Raw genomic sequence first — 23,102 nt, 5'->3', positions numbered from 1 at the left:
ATCCCAGATTTCACAGGATGTCGAACTGTTGATAAAAGTTGGTTTAAATGGTTTTTATATAGCGTAGGATGTCAGGGCTTATCGCTAAACTCTGTATTGAATATTTATATTTCTTCTTTGAAACAAAAAGCACACAAAAGAGCTTCATACAATTAGTTACAAAGCTAGAGGATCGTGAGGATAAACGTTTCTAAACATATATAATACCCGCTGTATGCCTTACATATATAAACCAGTGTCGCAAATTTTGTTTGATCTTTATGGAATTGGTCTTAATACCTTGATCATTTTGGGACACATAACAGCGCCGCGTATGAATCATGGAGTGCTACCTGCAGACGCGCCGCATACTTCCTTTCAAGGTGCTAGCTTTAGCGTCCAAAACACTTTTAGTTTCATATTTAATTACTTCAGTCTTATCTTTATAAGTTTAAGGAAATTATGTTTCATCCAATGCCTTATGTCTTTAACACATTGGTTTAATAGACCATGTATTATACAAATCGACTTTATTAAAGATAAGATAAGAGTTTATTGTATCAATACGCCTATTAAGGGCAGCATACATCTTATTTTAAAAAATTAAAATAGTACAAAATAATTAAACACGGTTAGTACAGTAAAACAGATTCTCGAAAAAAATAAAATAAACGAATTCAAGTACTACTATATACATTTACATGATATACAAGAACAACGTGATAAATTGTATGCAACCTTTGCGCTTCTTTTAGTGGTAGTTTGGACCCCCTATAGCTAGTCCTTAAAGCGAGAATTTCATATTTTCTAAGAAAGTCAAAACATAATTATTTCTATGTCTTTTGCACAATAGGTTATCAACTCGCTATTATACGACCATGAGCATTATTTCCCACCCTTAAAAATCCTTGACACAGGAAATAATAACACAATTACCTCCCTTGTTTTCCTATTGCCTCCATGCATTAGCTAACTTCAAACGTTGGAATTGGAAGTTGAAAATGATATTTTTGCCAATTTCTCAGCTGGCAATAGTGAATTATAGGATTAATATATATGATTACTCTTTAACAAGGTAGGACGGTTTATGGATACCATCTATTTTAAGGCTTTATTTTAATAAATTTTAAAAATATAACTTAAAAATATGAAATTGTAGCTTTAAAGCAAAACAGCAATCCAGGGGTCTTCTATATACTTTTTTAGTGGTTACAGTGTTGGATATTAATGCTTTACAATGCATAACATATGATCATCATGTATATTCATTCTTTCCCATTTTGCCCAATTTTAGGTTTTATGAGCAAAAACATCAATCTATACATTTATATACTCGTGGGATTAAATGATGCATTACATATAGGAACACATAATATCCATGAAGGTAAACCAAGATTATTAAGTTGGGAGAAGAGATTAGGTGAATTTTCAAAATTGAGAAAAAATGGAATGTTTACATGAAATTTCTAATTTTGATTCAAGTTTTAATTGTTGATTCATATTGCTCCACGCTAAGGATATATTCCGGTATGGGAAGACACAAGATATCATTGTCCGACCACAGATGTGTTAGTGTAAAACCTGGGAAATCAGAACTAAAGTTTAGTAACGTTTACTATAAGTATTCTTTACTACACTGTAAAACTTTTTCCGTAAAATTTACGGACAAATGGCTGGCAGCTAGGTTGCCAACCAATGTACGTAAAAATTACGACACACCGTAAATATATTTTTACGAACATGTCGTAAAAATTACGTCCAAAGATTGGCAACCTAGCTGCCAGCCATTTGTTCGTAAATTTTACGGAAAATGTTTTACAGCTGTAAAAAACTTATGGTATGATAAGCATCAAAAAGACATTTACTTAAGATTTAAAACAGAATTTAATTATTCAAAACAATATAAGATACAATTAATTCCTCAAAAATGCTTTTACATGATAGTTTAAGATATAATAAAAGACCTGAAAATACTGGAAATTGGAGATTACTGTCAGTAAGTAAAGCTAACAACTGCCTTAAAAAAAAAAAAACCTGTCAACCACAAATTCATATTTTTAACACATTTGATCAAGAGCAGATTTGATATTACAATATGGAGAATGTTTAGAGATCTAACATATTCTTTGGCTGTCAAGCAGTTTGGTGGTATATTTCAACAAAAACAAAGCTCCTTTCATAATTCTTCATTAATAATAATGAACATTTGTACATGGAATAGTGACGACTTTTAAAAAAAAAAAAGAGAATTTGTTGCCCTATTAACAAGGGAAATAACTCTCCAAAATATTTATCAAGTTCTCACAAGACAAGCAAACAAAAATTCCCAGCAATTAAAAAATGTATGTGATCAAATAATGGGTAGCAACAAAATATAAATTTAACAATAATGAAATTATCCATTCAAATTCTTGTACATGTAACATTTACATTATAATATTTAAATGAATTTTTTTAATAGTAGAACAACAACATTCTGAATCTATTCTACAAATATATAATCAGTGTGTTACAATAGAATTATCCTCAAATCTTTTTCTAAAATCTTAACCAAGGTGTTGTAATATTTACCTCAAATCTATTATTTAAAACATCAACAACATGAAAGTAAATTATAACAGTAAAACATGATCTAATGAAATAATGAAATCATTCAAATTTTTGGAATTAATGAATTTGCATTCTAAATGTTTAAATGAACAATTTAAAATCTAACAATTATTGAACCCCAAAAGTATCATGACTTTAAAACAAGAACAGCATCAATGCAGAATTCCTATTATTCCACCTTAAATGTACAGCTTGTTTCAATGATTAGCTTAATCTCTGTTTGAAAATGTATATCATTAAATTTTCCACAATAACTCTGCCTAAGCATGTACATTCCTTAGTGAGAATGGCATAAATTGATTCAGTCTCGTAGATAAAAATTTAGATGGAACTCGACTACTGACAAAGTTAATGAACCAGTCCCAAAATGAAATGTGTAGATGAGAGTTACACAATTTTAATGTTTATGCAACACGGCCGCATATTTAGAGACAAAATGAACTGAGGATAATTTTACAAATGTACCAAATTGTTGATGGACAAATTAAATGACCAAAAGATTTTTCCATTAAAGTAAACGGACATCTTATCAAAAGTACAATAAGAAGATCAAGTTTAATTAAGAAGATTCATTAAAAAGATTTCTTGCAGTGCGTTTAAAGTCTCATTTACAAAGTATCACTCATAAAAGGGTTGTGGCTCGGTCCCTTATCACCTATTTTATACACACTATGTGCTGGTGTATAAAAACTAACCATAAACTCAATAGGCCTATCCCTAAAGTTTGCATGCATGAACATTATTGCATCATAGGTTGCAACGATACATATCACAGTATTTCTTCTTGGACGTGTTTCCAGCTCCCTAGCCACTGCTTTTCCATCTGACGTTTTTGATTCAAAATGTTCCTATATCCGTGATTTGTGGTTCGCCGGAGGGGAATGTACTTTCAGCGGGACACATGTTTCATTGCCGAAAGCCATCTTTTCTCCTTCTTGTCACATGAACTACAGGGGAGTATTCTGCATCGGATGAAAATGGACAGTTAAAATATCTGTACCATGTTAACCAAACCGTAGTCCAGAATTTAAAGCACCTTGAACCAAAATGTGGCATCTATACCGTCGTATACCTTCTCACAGTACCGGTATATTGTTGCTATTGTTGTAACTGTACTTCATCCATTTAAAGTTTGACAGTTTAGTGATTAGTTATACCACTTTTTGGCACACTCGAGTCTTCCTCTTTTTCATGATTTCTGTGCGTTATCTGGGTTAATTTCAAAAATGCACCTGCAAAACAAATATTCTCAATCAGGTTGTTTCTTATGACATCCATTTCAAAAGAACACATTTTAATTAAGGAAAAGGGAGCTAAATGTGCGAGAAAATGAAGTTTCATGTCCACAAACAGGAGACTAGAGAGAGAGAGAGAGAAATGGGGTTTAACGTCCACTCGACACAAACTAGGTCATTTCAGGACTAACATATGGTTTTAATTTTATTTCAATAATTCGCTTGCGCGTAGGGGTCTTTAGCAGTGGGAGGAAACCGGAGGACCCGGAGAAAAACCCACGAGGTTGGACAGGCGACCCTACACATTTTAATTAAGGAAAAGGGAGCTAAATGTGCGAGAAAATGAAGTTTCATGTCCACAAACAGGAGACTAAAGAGAGAGAGAGAGAAATGGGGTTTAACGTCCACTCGACACAAACTAGGTCATTTCAGGACTAACATATGGTTTTAATTTTATTTCAATAATTCGCTTGCGCGTAGGGGTCTTTAGCAGTGGGAGGAAACCGGAGGACCCGGAGAAAAACCCACGAGGTTGGACAGGCGACCCTACTCCTTGCCACGTACAACCGGGGATTCGAAACCACGCCAGTTGACTCAATGACAGACTTTATGGTACAGCGCGCACGTGCTAACCATTCAGCCATCCAACCCCCCCAGGAGACTAAACATATCACAAATACTATCAGTGTATACTGGAATAACCAGACTGCCATTCAATTTGGACATATTTCGCCGAGCATAACTGATTACAAATTACACTAAAAACAGAAACGACTGAATGTAAATCAGTTTATAGACATTCATAATAGATTATTATCGTTGCGACCCATTGTGTTCATTTCTCGGGGCCAAAGAATACAGATTTAGCTCCTTTAAGTTAGGTTGAACTTTTCTGATCATGATTCATATTGGTAGTAGCTGTAACTAACGTAACACCCATTGCTTTCCGGGTTAAAACCCATGCTTTCTTCTATCGTTACCGCATCTTGGGTTTCTGATCAGATTTTTGGACTAACCAGTGGCGACTCTGCACCTATGACAGGTAAATCTAAAAGCAGACTAAAATAGGATTCACCTGTTGCTAATAAGACCTACCCCAAGGTTCAAGCTGGGAGAGAGAAATGGGATTTAACATCCACACACAACACGAACTAGGTCATTTTTGGACTAATAAACATAGAATTTTATTTCAATAATCGCTTTAACCGTAGGTCTTTTATAAACAGTGGGAGGAAAACGAACGACCCAGAAAAAATGAACACGGTTAGTCAGGCAATCTTACTCCTTTCAACGCCACTTGACTCAAAGACATAGGCTTCATTCTGACCTAACTAAGGCCCATGTTAGACCATGGATCTTATATAAGCTCCATGGTTAGACCATTCGTCCAACCACCCCTCAAATTTCAAGGTCCAAGCAGAGGGCAGGAAGTGTTGGTTTTCATTAACAATGCGCTCAACTCCCAAAATTATTATCTTCAGTAAGTTCAATCTTATAATTTTTCTTTACCGGTAGGGCCTACCTTTGAAAAAATTTTACTAACACAGAGAAAGGCTGGGTAGCCCACTCTATAGATGACAGGAATGGCACTCAAGGATGCAATAAGCTGTGCCTAAAAAAATTAGTAAAATAAAAAATTAAAGATCATTATCCAGACAATGCATTGACAATTCAATAAATTCTTAATAATGGTTTTCAGTGGTAGGCCTAGCCTACAGACCTAGCTGAGACTATGAACTTAATGAAGCCCAGAAATGTTAGCCCTTCATAGTTCATATATTTTTTTTCTATATCAATGTTATTATTATGTCATCCGAGTAGCCTCAACTGGAACTGAAGCCTCCAAAAACAATGCGAAAAAATATTAGGCCTAGCACTAACACCAGAGTGTATGTTTACTCTGTGCTAACACTAACACTGTGACAGTGTATGTGAGTATCATGTATGTCCATTTGTCTAGAAGTAGAAGAGTCTATTCCTACTATTTCATAAATCAGTTACCGTACATTTTTGCGAATGCTAAGAATCAATCTATGTCAAACAAAGATGTGTCCCTACTGTATACTTACCTAAAACTGCAATGTTTGGTATTGACTGTAATGTTCAACTATTGTGCTCGATGTTGAGGGATTCCTCTTTGCCGCTAACTAACGGTCTTCGCAGTAATGGCGCCCAGGAAGACCGATGACGTCACTTTAATTTAAACACCCGTATGTCATATTTACGGACGAAATTCTGTATTTCTTAAATATTAACAGACTCGTGTCTGTTATCAGGATAACAGACCTGCGCTGTAGGCGTTTTACAGAAACAAGTCTGTAAAAATTACAGAAAAGGCTTACAGTGTAGTAACGTCCTCATTAGCCCGATTAATGCCGAAAAGTAAACATTATTTAATTTAATTCCATATCACGCCCAAGCTCGACATGCGAACACCAAAGCTCGAAAGCTCCACAATGCCGAGATGTTTACAAGGTGATGCAAATGTGGAGCATAAAAATATCTGGATGGATTCCAAAATCATGACGGATGGTGATGAATAACATTTAATTAATTTTAGTACATGGACATACCACAGACATGTCAAAAGAACACGGAAAGGACAGAAAGTACATGAACATGGCCGATACAATCCAAAATGTGAAATCGGGGTCATGTTGTTTTAGCCATGTCAACCCATGACAAAATTCCTTATTTCAGTGATGCGTACGCACCATATTCGTCAGATAGAGTTGGTGATAACGATTCGTAATTGTTTTCATTAATAACAGTATTTACATAATATACAGATTGTGTGTTACTAGCTGTTGGCGACGATTCGTTTCTATTTATTTCTGACAAACGACTAGTATTGCAGACTTGACCGGACATTTTCTGTTTCAACTTTCTTCTCATCAATCTTATTATACACCTGTTTATTCAAAGAAAAAAAACGAAACTTCAACATAAAATATTAAATTCACCCCACAAAAAATTCTATTAATTTTGAATATCACTCAGCTAATTTTTGAAATCCAATAATTGACATCTTAGACCAAGATATGTTCACTAGCGTCCGCGAAACAGCTATGGATTATCATAGTTAAATTGAAAAGTATCTTTTACCAACCAACGAAGACATAAAAAATGCAAATGCCTCCTTAAAGGGAATTTGTAACCTAAAACAGAAGCCTAGACATCATTGTTATAGATATGTATCGAAATAAGTGAAAATTAATCAAGCATTGCAGCTAGAATAAGTATACCCTGTCGCCTACATGATTTAATCCAGATTCAGTAAAACTCTTATCATATCAGAGTTAAAATATTGACTGCTCGAAACTCTGAACATGCCAGGGCTAAAGCACTGGTTAATAGAAACTCTTACCACATCAGAATTAAAATAATGATTGACAGAAACACGTATCATGCTGGGATAGGTAGAAACTGTTTCGACATTGATAGCAACCCTTTCAGAATTCAAATATCGTTAAAGGAAACTCTTACATACTGATTGATAGACAGCATATCAGTGTAAAAATGTTGATTGATATTAAATCATCAGAGTTACAACAATGATTGGTAGAAAAGCTCATCAAACCAGAGTTAAAATACTGATTGATGGAAACTCTTATATCAGTGTTGATTAAACGAAATTCTTACCATATGAGAGTGAAAATGTTGATTAATAAACACACACCAAACAAAACCCATGGTACAACATATACAGCAGCTTCTATAAAAATAATAGTAACTTTTCAATATCAATTACATACATTAGCCCCCACCCCACCCAACTCCCCATTGTCCGTTAAAATGGTTTTGTTTTTGTAACAGACAGGTCGAACATGAATCAGAATAATCCTGTTTTGTGGGTATTTAAAACCCCAAAATAGTTTACTCTCCATTTAGATACAATGAAAAACCTTAGCTCCGTCACCCCGCTTATAATTACACGAACGTAGTAAATGTTAATAATTTAAACGCACAAAAACTATTATATTCTTTCTCGTTCAATGCTTTAGTTAAGATTTTCACATTTGTGTCGTGATCTTTAAAATCTAATTTACAATTGAGCAGTATATTGTCTGGCCAGTTCTGAAATACGTGTATGTTATACCTGGACAATCTTGTTCACCACATGGAATATCATCAGATGTTTCACCAGAGCAAATTCGGCTACCACTTGTAGGACTGGGAATGTTACATTTTCTAATTCGAGTCCTGGTACCCCCACCACATGAAACCGAGCAGGCACTATATGACCAGTCACTCCAGCTACCTTCAACTTCAAAAGCAATAATATTTTCAAAGATGTTATTCTCAACCTAAATCTTAAGGAGGTATTCCTCCGTGATAGATTAGGAATTTAATGTAGTGAAACTATACACCACAGTTGGCCACAGTTCAGTCAGTTAGAACTCAATTAATTCAGCTACACACAGTTTGAACATTTTAGCTCAATTAGAAGCAGAGTTATTGTGTACCAAAGGGTGTGACGGACACACAGATGGACGGACTCATTTTAATGGTGCACGCTTTCTTCGAATTACTGGGACAGTAAAAAAAGTCAAATCCATCATGTCCGTTAGGTGAAGACGTAAAGGAAGTATAAAAAATGTCTAAACTTGCCCCCACCAAGCCCATGCTGGGTAGATCGATGCCATTTGAACAGGTAACAAGCAGCATCTTTAAGAAATTTTGATATATTCTATTCGGTGGTTTATTATCAGTTACGAGACTTTAAGGTGCCCTAGAACCTATTCTGTGTGGCCGAGTGAATATGTTATCTATGCATAATTTCTGTTTTTGAAAACGGGATTGATCTGAGTAGTACTATGTTTTACTTACAATCTCTGTCTATTGCAATAATGATAATGTTTATTCACGCATGTTCAAAACTCTACATTTAACGTGTCTCTCTAAAATTAAAATACCCACTTTCTAATTTGGATAAGACTATGGCTAGAAAACAGTGGAAGAATGAGAATAGCTTATGTATACTGGCAATTGATTTCAAAGGCAAAGTACAGCAGCATTGAAACTTCTAGCCAGTTCGTTTTAGTTTGTTTGGATATCAATAAGTCAAAGCCTTATTTATCCCAGATTTTATTACCTTGATGGGGTAATGTTGTTACAATAAATTTGATTTAGCTCACCTAATCTGAGAATCCTGATAGCCAAAGAAAACGGTATATTACTTTTAGTATGACACGATTTATAGGGTATCTGTTTCTTTAAAATACATATCGGTTGGGAGGAGTAAATCTAAGTCATTCATTATTTCTTGCAAATGTGCAACTTTTCCAGTTCGTTCATTCCAAATGATAAATACTAGGAAACGTTTCAGTTGATTTTCTAAAGATATTCTGTAATCTACGCCATATTTAATTTGTACACTATTAATTGTTCCTCTACAAATTTCATTGATAAACTGCTGAATTGTGGTGCCGACTTGGTACCCATCGCTACACCAAAAATGTGTTTGTAATTTATTTTGCTACACGTAAAAGTAATTTTAGTCAGGGTGAAGTTTTGTCTAATCAATATTCTATGGCCGGAAAGCATACGTTGTGTGAAATGTTGCCATACATGTCACGCATACCCATGGCTACTAAAATGTGGCAAATAATTAGAGATGGAGGGAATGTGTATTAAAAAATTCTATGTCATCCCGAATAACAGATTTTACATTTAACACGTATAGCTTAAGAAAGATATCAATGAGATTCGAGAGTCTTTTATTTGGGCATTACGAACCGGCAATTATTGGTCTGAATGGGATATCGTCTGGTTTGAAAACACTGATGAATTTGGCTTAATATAATATATAGAAGTCGATTTTATGTCCTTCCTCCTTCACTTAATTTTCAGGTAAAACTCAACAAGTGGTTTAGAAGATACTGGAAATATAAAAGATATTTAAAGGACAATATTGGTGCCAGTCATTATCACATATGTGATAGAGCTTGTTAAACACATTCCAAATATAATTTTAACAGTTAACACAGAGATCATTGCTACAATAGCTGAGTAATACAGGTTCCCTGAATCAGAAGTGACGAACGCCAAAGGAAAACACGAGTCATCTCTATATATAAGTGACTGATGTGACGAGTGATAACGGATATACGGGCGAATTTCTGCTCACTAATAATTCACTCGAAGACCAAAAGTTGTTGTGTGAGACTGTGGGAGGATATCTGACAATTCATAAAAAGAATTGACTGCCACTAGATAAGTGAACACGAAAGAAAAACATAAAAAGTCCGTGCATTACCAGGTATAGAATGAATATAAACAAGGGAATGTACGGACTATTTCTATTTTCTCGTGTTCTCTTATCTAATGACATACAATTACTTTATTGAATTGCCAGGTATCCTCTTACAGTCCCATATAACAACTTTTGGTCTTCGAAGGAATTATTAGTGAGCAGAAATTCGGCCGTGTATCTGTTATAACTCGTCACATCAGTCAGTTATATAGAGAGATGACTCGTGTTTTCCTTTGGCGTTCGTCACTTCTGATTCGGGAAACCTGTATTACTCAGCTATCGTAGCAATGATCTCTGTGTTAAAATTATATTTGGAATGTGTTTAACCAGCTCTATCACATATGTGATAATGACTGGCACCAATATTGTCCTTTAAGGGACACATGGACGACGGTAAAAGATACTAACATGAACATTCTTGTTCTGTACAATCTACCTCTTCAGTGCGACTACCGATACAATTGGTTCCACCATTAGCTGGAGTAGGTGCGTTACATTCCCTAGAGCGTGTTCTAATTCCAGACCCACAGGAAACAGAGCAGCTGCTGTATGACCAGTCACTCCAACCACCATTCATCACTGTAATAATACATTGGTGCTTATTCTATCTAATTCAATATAATTATTTAAATACTATTTGACAATATTCTATCAATTTAAATTTAGTACATTGGTGGCTTTGGTGCTGATTCTATCTAATTCAATATAATTAATAAAAGATTCTACTCTCAAGTAAAAGTATATAGAAAAATGAGGTTTTTGGAAAGAAAAATACACACAGATGCCGATTTTATGTTCACACCCCGATAACTAAGGGCAAATCGAAACTTATATTGGTATACGGATCATTTTCAGAGCCGAAATAACTGATTAGACCATAATCCACGGTTTATTCAGACACGGTCCCTTTTACGCGGCTCTGCATTAAACATTTTCAACGAACCCCAGTTAATGGCGCCATCTGGTCGCAAATTGTATAAGCTTTCTGTGGCAAAATCAATTCCAGGTAAAAACGATCGGAGTCACATCGAACCAAGGCCCTTCTGAAATGGCCTCCCAGACAAATACGTCCATGATCGTACCCTTTATTTGACCTTAATTTGGCTGAAATGTGGAAGTCAGTTTGTTTTATTGGTAATTATGATTCGTATTAAACATCATTTTGAAGTTGTAATTAAACCAACTCGTTGTTCTGTTCGCCTTCTATGCGAAAAGACAAAAATGTGACTTAGATCGTTCTTCCCTGGACTCTTCATATATATTTTTTTTTCTTTCCCCCTGGCTGTTTTGAGATATGAAGTTAGTTCGTGATGCGGTATTTCGTATCTCATGTCGTGTATTTGTACCATATTTTGTATTCCCTGGTATCAAGGAGGCCAGGATGATACTACCAGCAACCATCGGAATAGTGAAACATACTAATATTAGCGGACAATGTTCGCCTGTAAAGTCTAACCTTGTTTACTACAGTCACAGGAATACTTTACAGCTTCTCCTGAAAGATAGAAGAACAAAAATCATTACTGGAATAGTCTCATACAAAATTTGTCGTTTATAACGGAAAAGAGAATAATCTCGACGCCCTTTCTGTGTAGCCCATTCAATCCATAATGCACTATAAACCATAAATATAACCCGAATATACAGATGAGTAATAAGTGGTAATACGTGTTCCTTAATGAGTTAGCATACAACCGTCACCATACGAATAACGATTAACGAATAAAGACAGATGGTATAAATTATTATAGGTCAATAGCATCGTTCACAGATTTTACAGCTGTGACAGAAATGGTTAAACACATCCCAAGTACAATTTTAACACATAGATGTTTGCTATTGTGGATGCAATACAACGATTTGTATTAGACAGCTACACAATAACTTTCAGTTCACTGATAATACCTTTGAAATAGACGAATTGTTATATTAGAGGATATCATTTCGAAACCTAATATTTATGTTTTAAAAAGAACTGAATGACGCGAGGTTAGCGGGGGCGAGAAAAAATGAAGAGGTTTGACTGAATAAATTGGTTGAGACGGTCTTGTAATACCTCTAAAATGGAGGTCATCGACATCTGGTTAGAATCCACGTTCTAGCGAAGGAAATAATTCCAGCATCAGGTTTAATAAATGTAACCTTTACCCCTGTGCTTAACAATTTGTGTATATCGTGCAAGAGCTTAAGCCTGTAATTACAGGTAATGTTGATTTTACACTGTAAATTGTGGTCTAAAGTTACAAAAGCAGACCAAATTTCCAAACTTATAGACGGTTAAGTGCAGTTGTCACCATTCAAATAATAGTGTCACATATTTAAATCGTTTGATCCCACTGCGGCGACGACAATATACGACTACATAATTGGCGTAATAGTAAACGTTACTTACTTCGAAAAAACCCTATCCATATAGCATCGTCATAGTCCGATGTCATATCAATAAACTCGATCCTGGCCGTTTTCAAACCATAGATAATTATATCATGGTGACTGATATAAACCCCATCATCTGTACAGTTGTATACGGGTTTATTATCTGCGGTAATTTTTACATGTGAACAGGATTCGCGATTCAAATTGATGTAATAGCTGTAAAATCTCAAATCTACCTCGCCGCCAGTTATATCACAGGAGCAGGATAAACCACGAGTTGGTGTAGATTTACCAGCGAAGTAGAGATAATGCCAACCTGTATCTGTAATATTTGTAATACTCATGATGTCGTCAGTATTGTGATCTGTAAAAATATAATCATATATAGTTTATACGCATAAGTTTAAACTCTTTGATTTGGGTTAAAAACCTAAAGCCAATATATTCCATATTACAACCGATCAATCGATCTTGTATTCAACTCTCGATTAAAACTTTTAAAATTCGAATTACCTATTGTACGTATAATGATGCAATTCTTCGGATAAACATTATCTTGCTAGGCGAGTAAAACACATAGATATATTAACAGTAGCCCCCCCCCCCCCATCCCCCACGCGCGCGCGCTTAGGTGTAGCGGGTGATAAGAATATACTTTTCGTATAGTATGTCCTGCGTGTCGTAAAAGGCGACTAAAAGGATCCTTGTAATGAGGAAACGTGTTTGCCGTGCGTTGCGACCCGTGTCGGAAGAGAGTGGAATCTTGGTAATTGACCTGCAGGGTCACGAATACCTAAGGCATGTTGCATGCCTCTACAGTAACATATTTGAAGATCCCGATCACTATCACCTGCAATGCACAAAGGGGAACCCTATGCAAACTACAATATGATTTTAAAAAACATTAACTCACGGTCTGGGTGTAAACATAAATATTTTAAATCCATAACTTTTTATTGATATGTCAAACTGATTTTAATTTCGATCAATTGGTATTTTATTTTCAATATTATGTTTAACTTTGCTCATCGATGTTAGCGTACGGATGATTGTAACCTACAATATACACTGTACATTTTCATACATATTATTATATATAATATATAACACATCGAATCATAATAAAGGGGTCTCGAGCTCTTTCCAATCGCAGGAGTGCTCGACTCGAAGCACTGATATCATACATAGTGAAGGTTCAATTTTATTTCAATAATTCGCTTGCGCTTATGGGTCTTTAGCAGTGGGAGGAAGCCGGGGACCCGGAGAATACCCACGAGGTTGGACATGCGATCCTACTCATTATCACGTACAACCGGGGCGTCGACACCACGCTAGTTTACTCAATGACAGACCTTATGATACAACTACAACGCGCACGGGCTAACCATTACAGAAGTGATACACAAATGACGGCTGCGTTAAATACTGATCCTTCCATTACATCTAGATGTATGCTTTTTCTCACTATGTCTACACATTCCTGTAATGTGATTGCTAATTGACTAGATTACTTACCCGAAAGACTTGAAATCTGATACACTACATAATGATAACCAGTGTTAGGACTGTATGGAGACCTGATGACACATGAAAATTCATGAGAACAGTTTCTGTAAACTGATAACCTATCTTCTTTACTAAACGGTACTTCACTCGATGCAGGCCCATATGCATCCCAAACACAGCATGTGTTATTACAATCACAACTTTCTTTTGTGACGGTTGATGATTTGTGTCCGTAATAAAGTCTTTCTATTGTAATAAGTTGTGAACCGAAAGAATTAGTTAGAAAATGCGATGAGCAAATGGAATCAGGTGGACTGTAGCAGGCAGTAATTCCTCCATAAGATATCACCATCACTACTATAAATAATAATAAAAAACTATAGGCAATGTATAGATGAGTCCCAGCAAATATATATCAAAATTATAATAAGTGAACAAAGCAGTGGGCGCCTTTTACTTGGTTAACTGTTGCAATTCATAAGCTGATACAACATAGGCGTACGAGCCAGGGGGGCAGTAAAATAGCAGTAAAACGCGTTTGCGGCCGTCAAATATTCCAAAAAATTTCTTTGGGGGGGGGGGGGTCCTTACAGGGTCAGCGCCGTTTCTTCGCCTCTCGAAGAAAACCGGCGCCGCTGTCTGTAAATCTGACATTTTTTGGGGCATTTCTAGTGTTGCTTCCCTGTCACCGAGCCCTAATAAAGCACTAATTTTATAATTGAATACCACAAATTTGTACTGAGTTGACTATGGATTAAAACATTTTGTCTGGAGCCACTCTACTTTGTGCGACATTTTTCGGGCATCGATTATTATTTGTGAATGCAGCTGCAACAGTCGATTGAATGGTTGGAATTCAAAATGGGATTTAGGTTACAAAACCATTGGATACTGTTGGAGTTGCTTACACGGGCTAGAATAGCAGAAAACGCATATGCGGTGGTTAAATTTTCAAAATTGTCTCCGGGAGGGTGAGCCCTCCATACTCCGCGACGATTGATTGGTTGTTTGGAATTCGGGTCAGCTAGGTGGGCTATATTGGACCAAATTGAAGTTGCTGTATTCACGGGCTGGAATAGCAGGAAAACGCGTTTGCGGCAGTTAAATTTTCAAAATTTTCTGCTAACGGTCCCGTCTTCGTGGACTGTAAACGATTGATCTTTTGATTGGAATTCGAGTCAGCCATCTTAATTAGGCTATAATAGACCACTTTGTTCAAGGACTGAAATAGCAGGAAAACGTGTTTGCAGCCGTCAAATATTTCAAAATTTTCTTGGGGGGGGGGGGGGGGGGGGTCCATGCAAGGTAAGCTCTGCTTCTTCGCCTCTCGAGGATGACCAACGCCGCTGTCTGTAAACCCGAAATTTTTTCGGGCATTTCGGGTTCTGCCCCACTAACTGTCATCAAGCCCGTACGCCTATGCTGATACATAAATAAACGTGATAAATAATACAATAAGATTTCGCCATGGCCCTGTTTAACATACATAGAGAATCTCCTACCAGTCTTTTTTGATATCAAAAAAGACGAGTAGGAGATTTTATTTATCACCCAAACCCTTCTTACATGCACAAATAGATAAATATAATTCTTTGCTATAGATTTCACTTTACTGAACATTACGGCGTAGTGATACATCATTTAATTTGACAGCAATTCAACCATTGCAAAGTCCTTTATATTGGCCCAGTGTTTCCATCAAGGTCAATTGAATAACAATAGTTCATTTTTTTTTTTAAAAAAGTTACTTTGTATAAGAAATGAACTGTTATTTGAAAATAAAAAAAAGTAGTTCCTTTTCAACTGACCAATCAAATACATGTAAAGCGATATCCTAAGGAGATATCGCAGTAGATTATGAAATATATCACAGAAGCGATATCTACTGTAGAATGTATTATTGGGTGATAAAATATGTTATACTGTGCCTCTGACAGATTTGCCTTCAATTAGACTGTTATAAGTGAAATAGCGACAATTGATCTAATATTGCTATTGATTTCCGAATGGAATTTCCTTTCGTTTCTTTGGATAAAACTGTGTGCTTAAGCTATTTACGTATATATTTCTGAGTTTATTACTTTTATAGAAGCTAAATTATCCTATTTGAAGTTTTTTACAAGATGTGGCAAAGACTGTTTATTATCGTAACAACGGTACTTTTTATTCGAGACTTACCATCGCTTCGCCACTTTTAAATTACATCATAGATGTTGAATTGTGTTTTAATCCGTTTAAATCTCTGACATCGAAAGGTCTGTAGAGCTGATTGTGGACTTGTCATGTGAATAAATGGCTAAATAAAGACCTTCAATGGGTAGATTTAGCTCTTACATAATGCATCTTTTAAAAAACTTGAAATTAGTGTGAAAATATGGTTTCATTTTAACCGAGATGGGTTATAGGTGCTTAAAAGAGAAAAGTTTATAGAGTGTTCCAATTTCAATACCGGTACTATTTTAAAACCATATGAAATCTATGTCAGCCGATAAGTAGATTTATGCTCCTTCTTCTTGCCTGCGCTTCGCTATAAGTCTATCACCAAAAGGCGAAACCAAGAAGTGATTTTACTTCTTCTTCCGGTCTGTATCTGTCATGCATATTCCTTTACTCAAGCTTCCATTTTCGGTTTCTCTAGAACTGTACATTACATCGATCCGTCGCGTCTTCACCTTCCGGTAGAGACCCATTGCAAGAAACCTAATTCCGTCGCGGCTTCGCTTCGCTATGAGTACACAGCGCGAAGGCAAGAAGGCAGCAAATGAACAAGGCAAAGCTATGAAGTGCGTCGACTTCTTGGCTCGAACGGATTATTTCTTGGCATCTTGCCTTCACGATAAACCTCGTGGCGAAGGGCCAATTGTCACACTTTGGGTTCGCCTTCGCACTAAATGAAATGAAATGAAATGGGGTTTAACGTCCTACTCTTCTGCACCTAACCTGGGCTAATTGAAGACGGGCATACGCCATACAGTGTGCTATGAGGGAAATCTTGCCCGGGCAGCGGCGCTACGGCCTACTCTTATATCGAATTCCAACTGCCAAGGGATCTTTTACGTGCACGCCAATGTGTACACGGGACCTCGGTTTTTCGTCCCATCCGAACGACTAGGCAGCTGTCCTTGTCAGGCCCTCCGTTCTGCATCACTGACAAGGGGAAACCACGCCGGAAAATCGAGATGAACTTTCTCGACCAATGCAGGGATCGAACACCCGACCTCCAGGCTAGCGAGCCAGCGCCTTACCCACTTAGCCACGTGATCCCCCGCCTTCGCACTAAGTTAACACGACGGCAAGATGGCGTGAAATGGTTCTTATCGGCTTCTATAAGTAAATCGGTAAAATGGATAATTTTGTTTTGTAAGCAGACAACGTAGATGTTGCCCTATGCGCCATTTTTTTTTTACCGTAACCCATTGCAAAGTTGCCCTTGCAACTTCTTTTTTGTAAAAGAAAGCTTATTACGACGGTAGAGGTCACAATTTTTATCCAATTTAAAAACAAATGTTTAAATATATCGAATTTCGGACCGAAACTCCCCGATAAAATCGCCGCTCCGCGTCACAGTCTATTTCCCAAATTACTTACGCATATCGGACCATAAATCCCTGGATTATGGCCCCTGATCTGTACCAAAAATTGTTTGGTATTATTTTTAGCTTGTTCCCTGTCCATCTCTTGCAAAATGTGGGCGTATCTGTACCTAATAGTTTTGGGTCAAATGTAACAAACTGCTCCATAGCTTGTATCATATTAAAAAAGACTATATTTTATACATATAAAATATTCCTTTAGATGCACCGAACCCATTCAACCCCGCATGTTATTGATCTGCAACATAAATTACTGTCCACTACATATACAGTATACACTTATTTAATCACAATATAATAAATTCCAAATGTAGTGACAATGCTGTTTATTAAATAGAATTCGTACAGTCGGGTAAACGAAAGTATAGATCCTGTAACTGAAGAGGCTTGGTTAGGGACAGACGTGGTAAGGGAGAGAGACTTGGTTAGGAGAGCGGAGGCGAGCTAATGGACTCGCCCGAGTTCAGCCGCTGCCTTGGCAGAGGGGTGGAATGGTTGACTTAATAAAGTGGTGTTATAGTTTATGTTCCTGACGTATTTAAATTGCTGTTTGATTTATGTTCCTGTGTATTTATGTTCCTGTTCCCGATGTAAATAAATCCTATATTTAGGAAACCGGTCTTCTATTATCACTCATAGTGTTACACAAATTTGACCCATATTTTTGGGACGATTCGACCCAATCCTTTTTAACTGTGCCGAAGCAACAATCTAGACGTATCTTACATTATGACATTTGTGCGTCTTATTTATCTCAAATGTTTACGATATTGGGAAAGAGCAGTGCCGTGTACAGGAATTTGAGCAAAAGGGGTCCAAGGTGAAGACAACGCGGAACTACCCACGGAATTTGATAAATCAAGAGTAGCTGTTCATTACAGTTCCAAGAAGACTCGACTGGTGGGTGATGATTGACGACAGTTGCTAGTTACGAGTACGGTTTTCGAGGCATGTATAAATATTAGAAACAGAAATTATATACCCTGATGTAACATCAACAGAACAGTACCAGTTTCGATCCGCAGCAACATGCTCGCCATTATCTAAAATAAATATAGAAAATCATTTGTTATTTTTCCTTACAGAAGGTTGATAAACGGTTTCAAAAAAATCTTGAATATTCTGTGGAAAAAACAGATTTAGGCGACATACTATTACAAAACAATTAAACCCTTATATTCCCTGTTATACTAACAACGACAGGGAATTGGAAAAGTGTCGCTACTTCTTTAACCTGCCGGTATTGTGTATGGTTAGCTACAGTTCGGGGATGACGGTGACTAAGTGGGCAAGACGCTGGCTCGCTAGCCTGGAAGTCGGGTGTCCGATCCCTGTATTGGCCGAGGAAGCCAATCCAGATTTTTCGGCGTGGTTCCCCCTTGTCAGTGATGCAGGACGGACAAGGACAGTTGTCTAGTCGTTCGGATGGGACGATAAACCGAGATCCGTGTACACATTGGCGTACACGTAAAAGATCCCTTGACAGTTGGAATTCGATATAAGAGTAGGCCGTAGTGCCGCTGTCCGGGCACAATTTCTCTCATAGCACACTGTATGGTGTATATGGTGTATGCCCGATTTACTAGCCCAGTTCGGAGCAGACAGTAGGACGTTAAACCCCATTTCATTTCATTTCATTTATAGTAACTTGGTACGTGTCTTGTGCCAGTATTTCATTTTCAGTAAAAGTGGAAATAAGACCCAGCATGTTTTAACACGAAAACATACTAACACTGTTAAAGGGCAACTAACTGTTCGTTACAAAGAGCTGCGCGTGTTATTCGATTCAACGACTTTCTTATGTCGTGTGCCCACAGCTCCGGGATAGAGCTATAATACAATTTTGTGTTGGTTTTGTTCATAAACAGTGACTGCATATCCGGCGTCCAAATTTTCTCTGACGATGCGCATTTTTAAAACCATTTTAATGTTAGTTAAAATGTATACCCGGGACATAATTCTGTGGGATACAATTGCTATCTAAATTGATGTCTAGTGAGTCTTCGGCTTTCCTCACAACTTTAATCAAATTAAGCAAAGTTGGAGTGTAAAGTACACTAAATCTAGAGTGTAAAAATTCTTTTAGAGTGACACATTCACGGAATGAAATAAAGCTGTTAATGATTGTTTTATTTATTTTACCCTCAGTTACTAAATGGCATGGAGACAGAAATAGTAACAAATTCTCCTTTAATAACATAACATACATTAACATAACAACTACATGGTCTATAAGTATTTTTAATGGGATTAATTTTGAAGGAGTCGAAACACTGCACATCGATAGGTTTCGTCCTCTCTTGACCCCAATGCTTCCCACCAGATTTGAAAATAAACCCATTACAAAGTTTAGCCTCCATCGCGTTGATAAGGTTTACGGGGGAGGGGAGGTAAATCACGGAACCCTGAATGAAACAAATCCGTTATAGACTGTGGCCTTTATCTTGTTTTAACAAGGTTTGTGGATAACAATCCAATTGTTGACTGGCCCTTACGGAAACTAGATACCGCATGTTCCTGGGTCGTTTATATCAACATAATGGTCCCGACCAGGTGCGCAATCACCAAATGAGCACGCAGTGGCGACACCAAACGACTTCATAATGATGGTTGCTAGGTAGAATGTAAAAATTCTAAATTCGTTGATGTTGATGCTAAACGTGTAAAGCATCAATGAAGAAGACGTGTTTCGCCTAAATAATAGAAATAAGATGAAATAGAATTAAAATTTACACTAGATAAATAAAGAAGTTGGATTATACATTGTCTTAATTTGAAAATTACATGAATAGAAGTTAGAAATTACATGAATAGAAGTTAAAAAAATACATGAACAGAAGTTAGAAGTTAGACGAAAGCATTTTAGAATTTTGAATCTAATATACCGCCATGTATACAGAAATGGGTCGCAAAGTGCGATGCGAACCCGATTATTTTGTTCCCTGTAGTAAGTGTATACATTGCGCAATTCATTTAATTGTCCCTGGATGAATGAATGTAGCCACCGTAACGACGACATGAACAAATTTTACATTAGAGAAGTATTCAAAAGTGACAACAAAGTTCTGGTGTTATAAAAATAACAGCTGTGTAGATAAATGTTGGTCTATACCGATGAAAGACGTCTGACTTCTTTGAATAAAGCTAGTTATTTATTTGCATAAAGCTCTTAGATTGCTTTATAGCTTTATGAAAAGCTGTCACTAATATATGTTAGCTACGTTAACTCCATAAAAGAGAAGCTGTCCTACTGGACCCGGACAAATGTCTCGGGTATGTAATATACATGTATGTTCAAAGAAGCAGTGGTTGAGCACAAATTTTGAGATTTTCTTTGTCGTCGTTTTGCAGAAAATATTATACTATTCAAAAAAAGTAGGGGATATTTGATTTTGGGGGCATAATACTAAAATATGCAAATGACTACGAAAAAAGTCACTATAGAACCTAACAGAAGAAACATTTCCAGTTACATGTGACGCCCAAACGCACCAATAGCTACCGCATGGAATGCAGGTGATGCTTGGGATCATCATGGGGGTCCAACCCAAGATTTGCACGACTCTGACTTTGAATGTTACAGTCATTATGGCATTGAATTCCAGGGTGGAAACATCAGTTTAATTGTTTTAGTGACCAGAAAACAAATTTTGATATGCGTCGGCTTACCCAAAATGAAAGGTTACGTGCCCTTGGCATGCTACATATCGGCCCAACACAGGCGGGTGTGGCGCGGACGATGAATGTTTCTCAGTCTGTCATAAGCAGGCTATGGTCCAGATACCGTGATACACAATCTGTACAGGACAGGCCACGCTCAGGTCGACCAAGGGCGACAACTCAAGCCCAGGATCGATTTATCCGTACCTTGGCCTTGAGAAATCGTGTCATCACAGCAAATCAGATCAGCGCTCGTCTTCAAACAGACACTGGTGTGAGAGTGAGTGGCCAGACGATTCGGAATCGACTGCACAGGGGTCACCTTCGCGCCCGACGTCCTCGCTTGTTTGAGAGATCATCACATTCAGGCAAGACGTCGTTGGTGTAGGGATCGTCAACACTGGGATAATCGACGCTGGAGCAATGTGATGTTTTCAGATGAGTCAAGGTTCACTGTTGATTTTTTGGACAGACGTAGGAGGGTGTGGCGTCGTCGAAACGAGCGCTTCCAAGACGTTAACATCATCAGACATGATCGATTTGGGGGTGGTTCTGTTATGGTGTGGGGAGGCATCACTGTTGCTGGAAGAACGGCTTTACATGTTGTTGCAGGGCGTGTTACAGGCCAGTACTACCGGGACAACATCTTGGCAGTCCATGTTGTGCCGTTCGCACGACGTCATGGCCGCCGTTTCATCTTCCAGGATGACAACGCAAGATGTCACAGGGCCAGGATCGTTACAGGTTACCTCCAACAACAGAACATCACCACATTACCTTGGCCAGCACTGAGTCCCGACCTCTCCCCCATCGAGCATGTCTGGGACATGCTTGGACAGAGGTTACGTCAACGTCAACAACGTCCTGCCAATGTCCAAGAACTTGCTGCTGCGTTGCAACAGGAATGGGACAATCTGGACCAAAATGACCTTAGACGTCTCATTAGGAGTATGCCACGTCGGATCAATGCTTGTTTGGCAAACAGAGGAGGATTTACCCGTTACTGACTTGGTTGTGATGCTGTGGTAACTTTGCTGTTTGACCCCGGGTATCATTTTACCCTTATAATGGTCAGTCTGTGCCTTACTTAGTCTAACGATCATTTGGAATAAATCGATGAATGTGAACTTCATTTCATTTTGTCATTTGTTTCTTCGTCAGTTTCATTAGGTGACTTTAATAACACTTAAAAATCAAATATCCCCTACTTTTTTTGAATAGTATAGTACTATTCGGTTTAAAAAATAAATTTGTAGACTTATCAAACACTTTTAAATCCCACGCAAATTTTACGATAGACTATGTATTATATTATAAAACATAATTCACACAAGAGACAGAGAGAAATGGTGTTTAACGTCCACTCGACACAAACTAGGTCATATTGGGACTAACATACGGTTCAGTTTTATTTCAATAATTCCTTGCCCATAGGGATCTTTAGCAATGGAAGGACCCGGGGAAACCCCACGGGATTGGAAGGCGATCTTTCTACTTGTCAAGCTCAAGCGGGGAAATGAAACCACGCCACATGACTCAATGACAGCCCATATGATTCAACGCGTACGCGTTCACCATTCGAACACCCCGAGTAATTTGTGTCTGGCAAAATCTGACAGGTGCCTTTTGTCCAGGCTTGCTCTCAACACTAAAACCCGGAAGCTGCCGTGCCCATGGAGCACGCCCCGGGGAAATATACAATAACTTTTAAAATATATAACAATATCTTGACTGAAAGTAAATTATAATTACCAGATAAGTAATATATCCCACTATAAATCGATATACTCAATCAGCTAAATTCCAATTACAGAGCGGCAATCTTTCACAAGTATTCATAAAACACCACGTAATGGGTGTGTTATTTGACAAGGTATAATAGGCCTA

At 37.3% G+C, this 23,102-nt stretch overlaps 1 protein-coding gene and 1 long non-coding RNA gene across 2 annotated transcripts; both read right to left on the bottom strand.

The window, feature by feature from the left end:
• Window positions 1-2,434: 2,434 nt before the first annotated feature.
• LOC130013634 (uncharacterized) lies at window positions 2,435-6,167 on the bottom strand. Its single transcript, XR_008788846.1, has 3 exons — window positions 5,894-6,167; window positions 5,347-5,436; window positions 2,435-3,821 (listed from the first exon to the last, which is right to left on the bottom strand). It is a non-coding gene; the product is annotated as an uncharacterized LOC130013634 (long non-coding RNA).
• A 9-nt stretch (window positions 6,168-6,176) lies between these two features.
• Window positions 6,177-23,102, bottom strand: LOC126827460 (uncharacterized). The gene is made up of 9 exons (XM_050556810.2): window positions 22,968-23,102; window positions 18,538-18,598; window positions 13,972-14,319; window positions 12,473-12,820; window positions 11,537-11,575; window positions 10,489-10,659; window positions 7,924-8,091; window positions 7,467-7,539; window positions 6,177-6,735 (listed from the first exon to the last, which is right to left on the bottom strand). Exons 2-9 carry the CDS (start codon window positions 18,593-18,595, stop codon window positions 6,516-6,518), a joined length of 1,425 nt encoding a protein of 474 aa, XP_050412767.2. The 5' UTR covers window positions 18,596-18,598; window positions 22,968-23,102; the 3' UTR covers window positions 6,177-6,515.

This window comes from Patella vulgata, chromosome 7 (assembly GCF_932274485.2).
Source record: "Patella vulgata chromosome 7, xgPatVulg1.2, whole genome shotgun sequence".
Taxonomy (NCBI): Eukaryota; Metazoa; Mollusca; class Gastropoda; family Patellidae; genus Patella; species Patella vulgata.
This window is presented reverse-complemented; position numbering and strand designations above follow the sequence as displayed.

Bases quoted from the DNA above. Each gene is read 5' to 3' on its own strand.
- LOC126827460 (XM_050556810.2), bottom strand. From the start codon at position 18,595: ATGGCGAGCATGTTGCTGCGGATCGAAACTGGTACTGTTCTGTTGATG. The intron at 14,320-18,537 runs GTATATAATTTC...TATTATTTATAG, and splicing joins TCTGTTGATGTTACATCAGG to TAGTGATGGTGATATCTTAT. The intron at 11,576-12,472 runs GTAAGTAACGTT...TCTATCTTTCAG, and splicing joins ATGGATAGGGTTTTTTCGAA to GAGAAGCTGTAAAGTATTCC.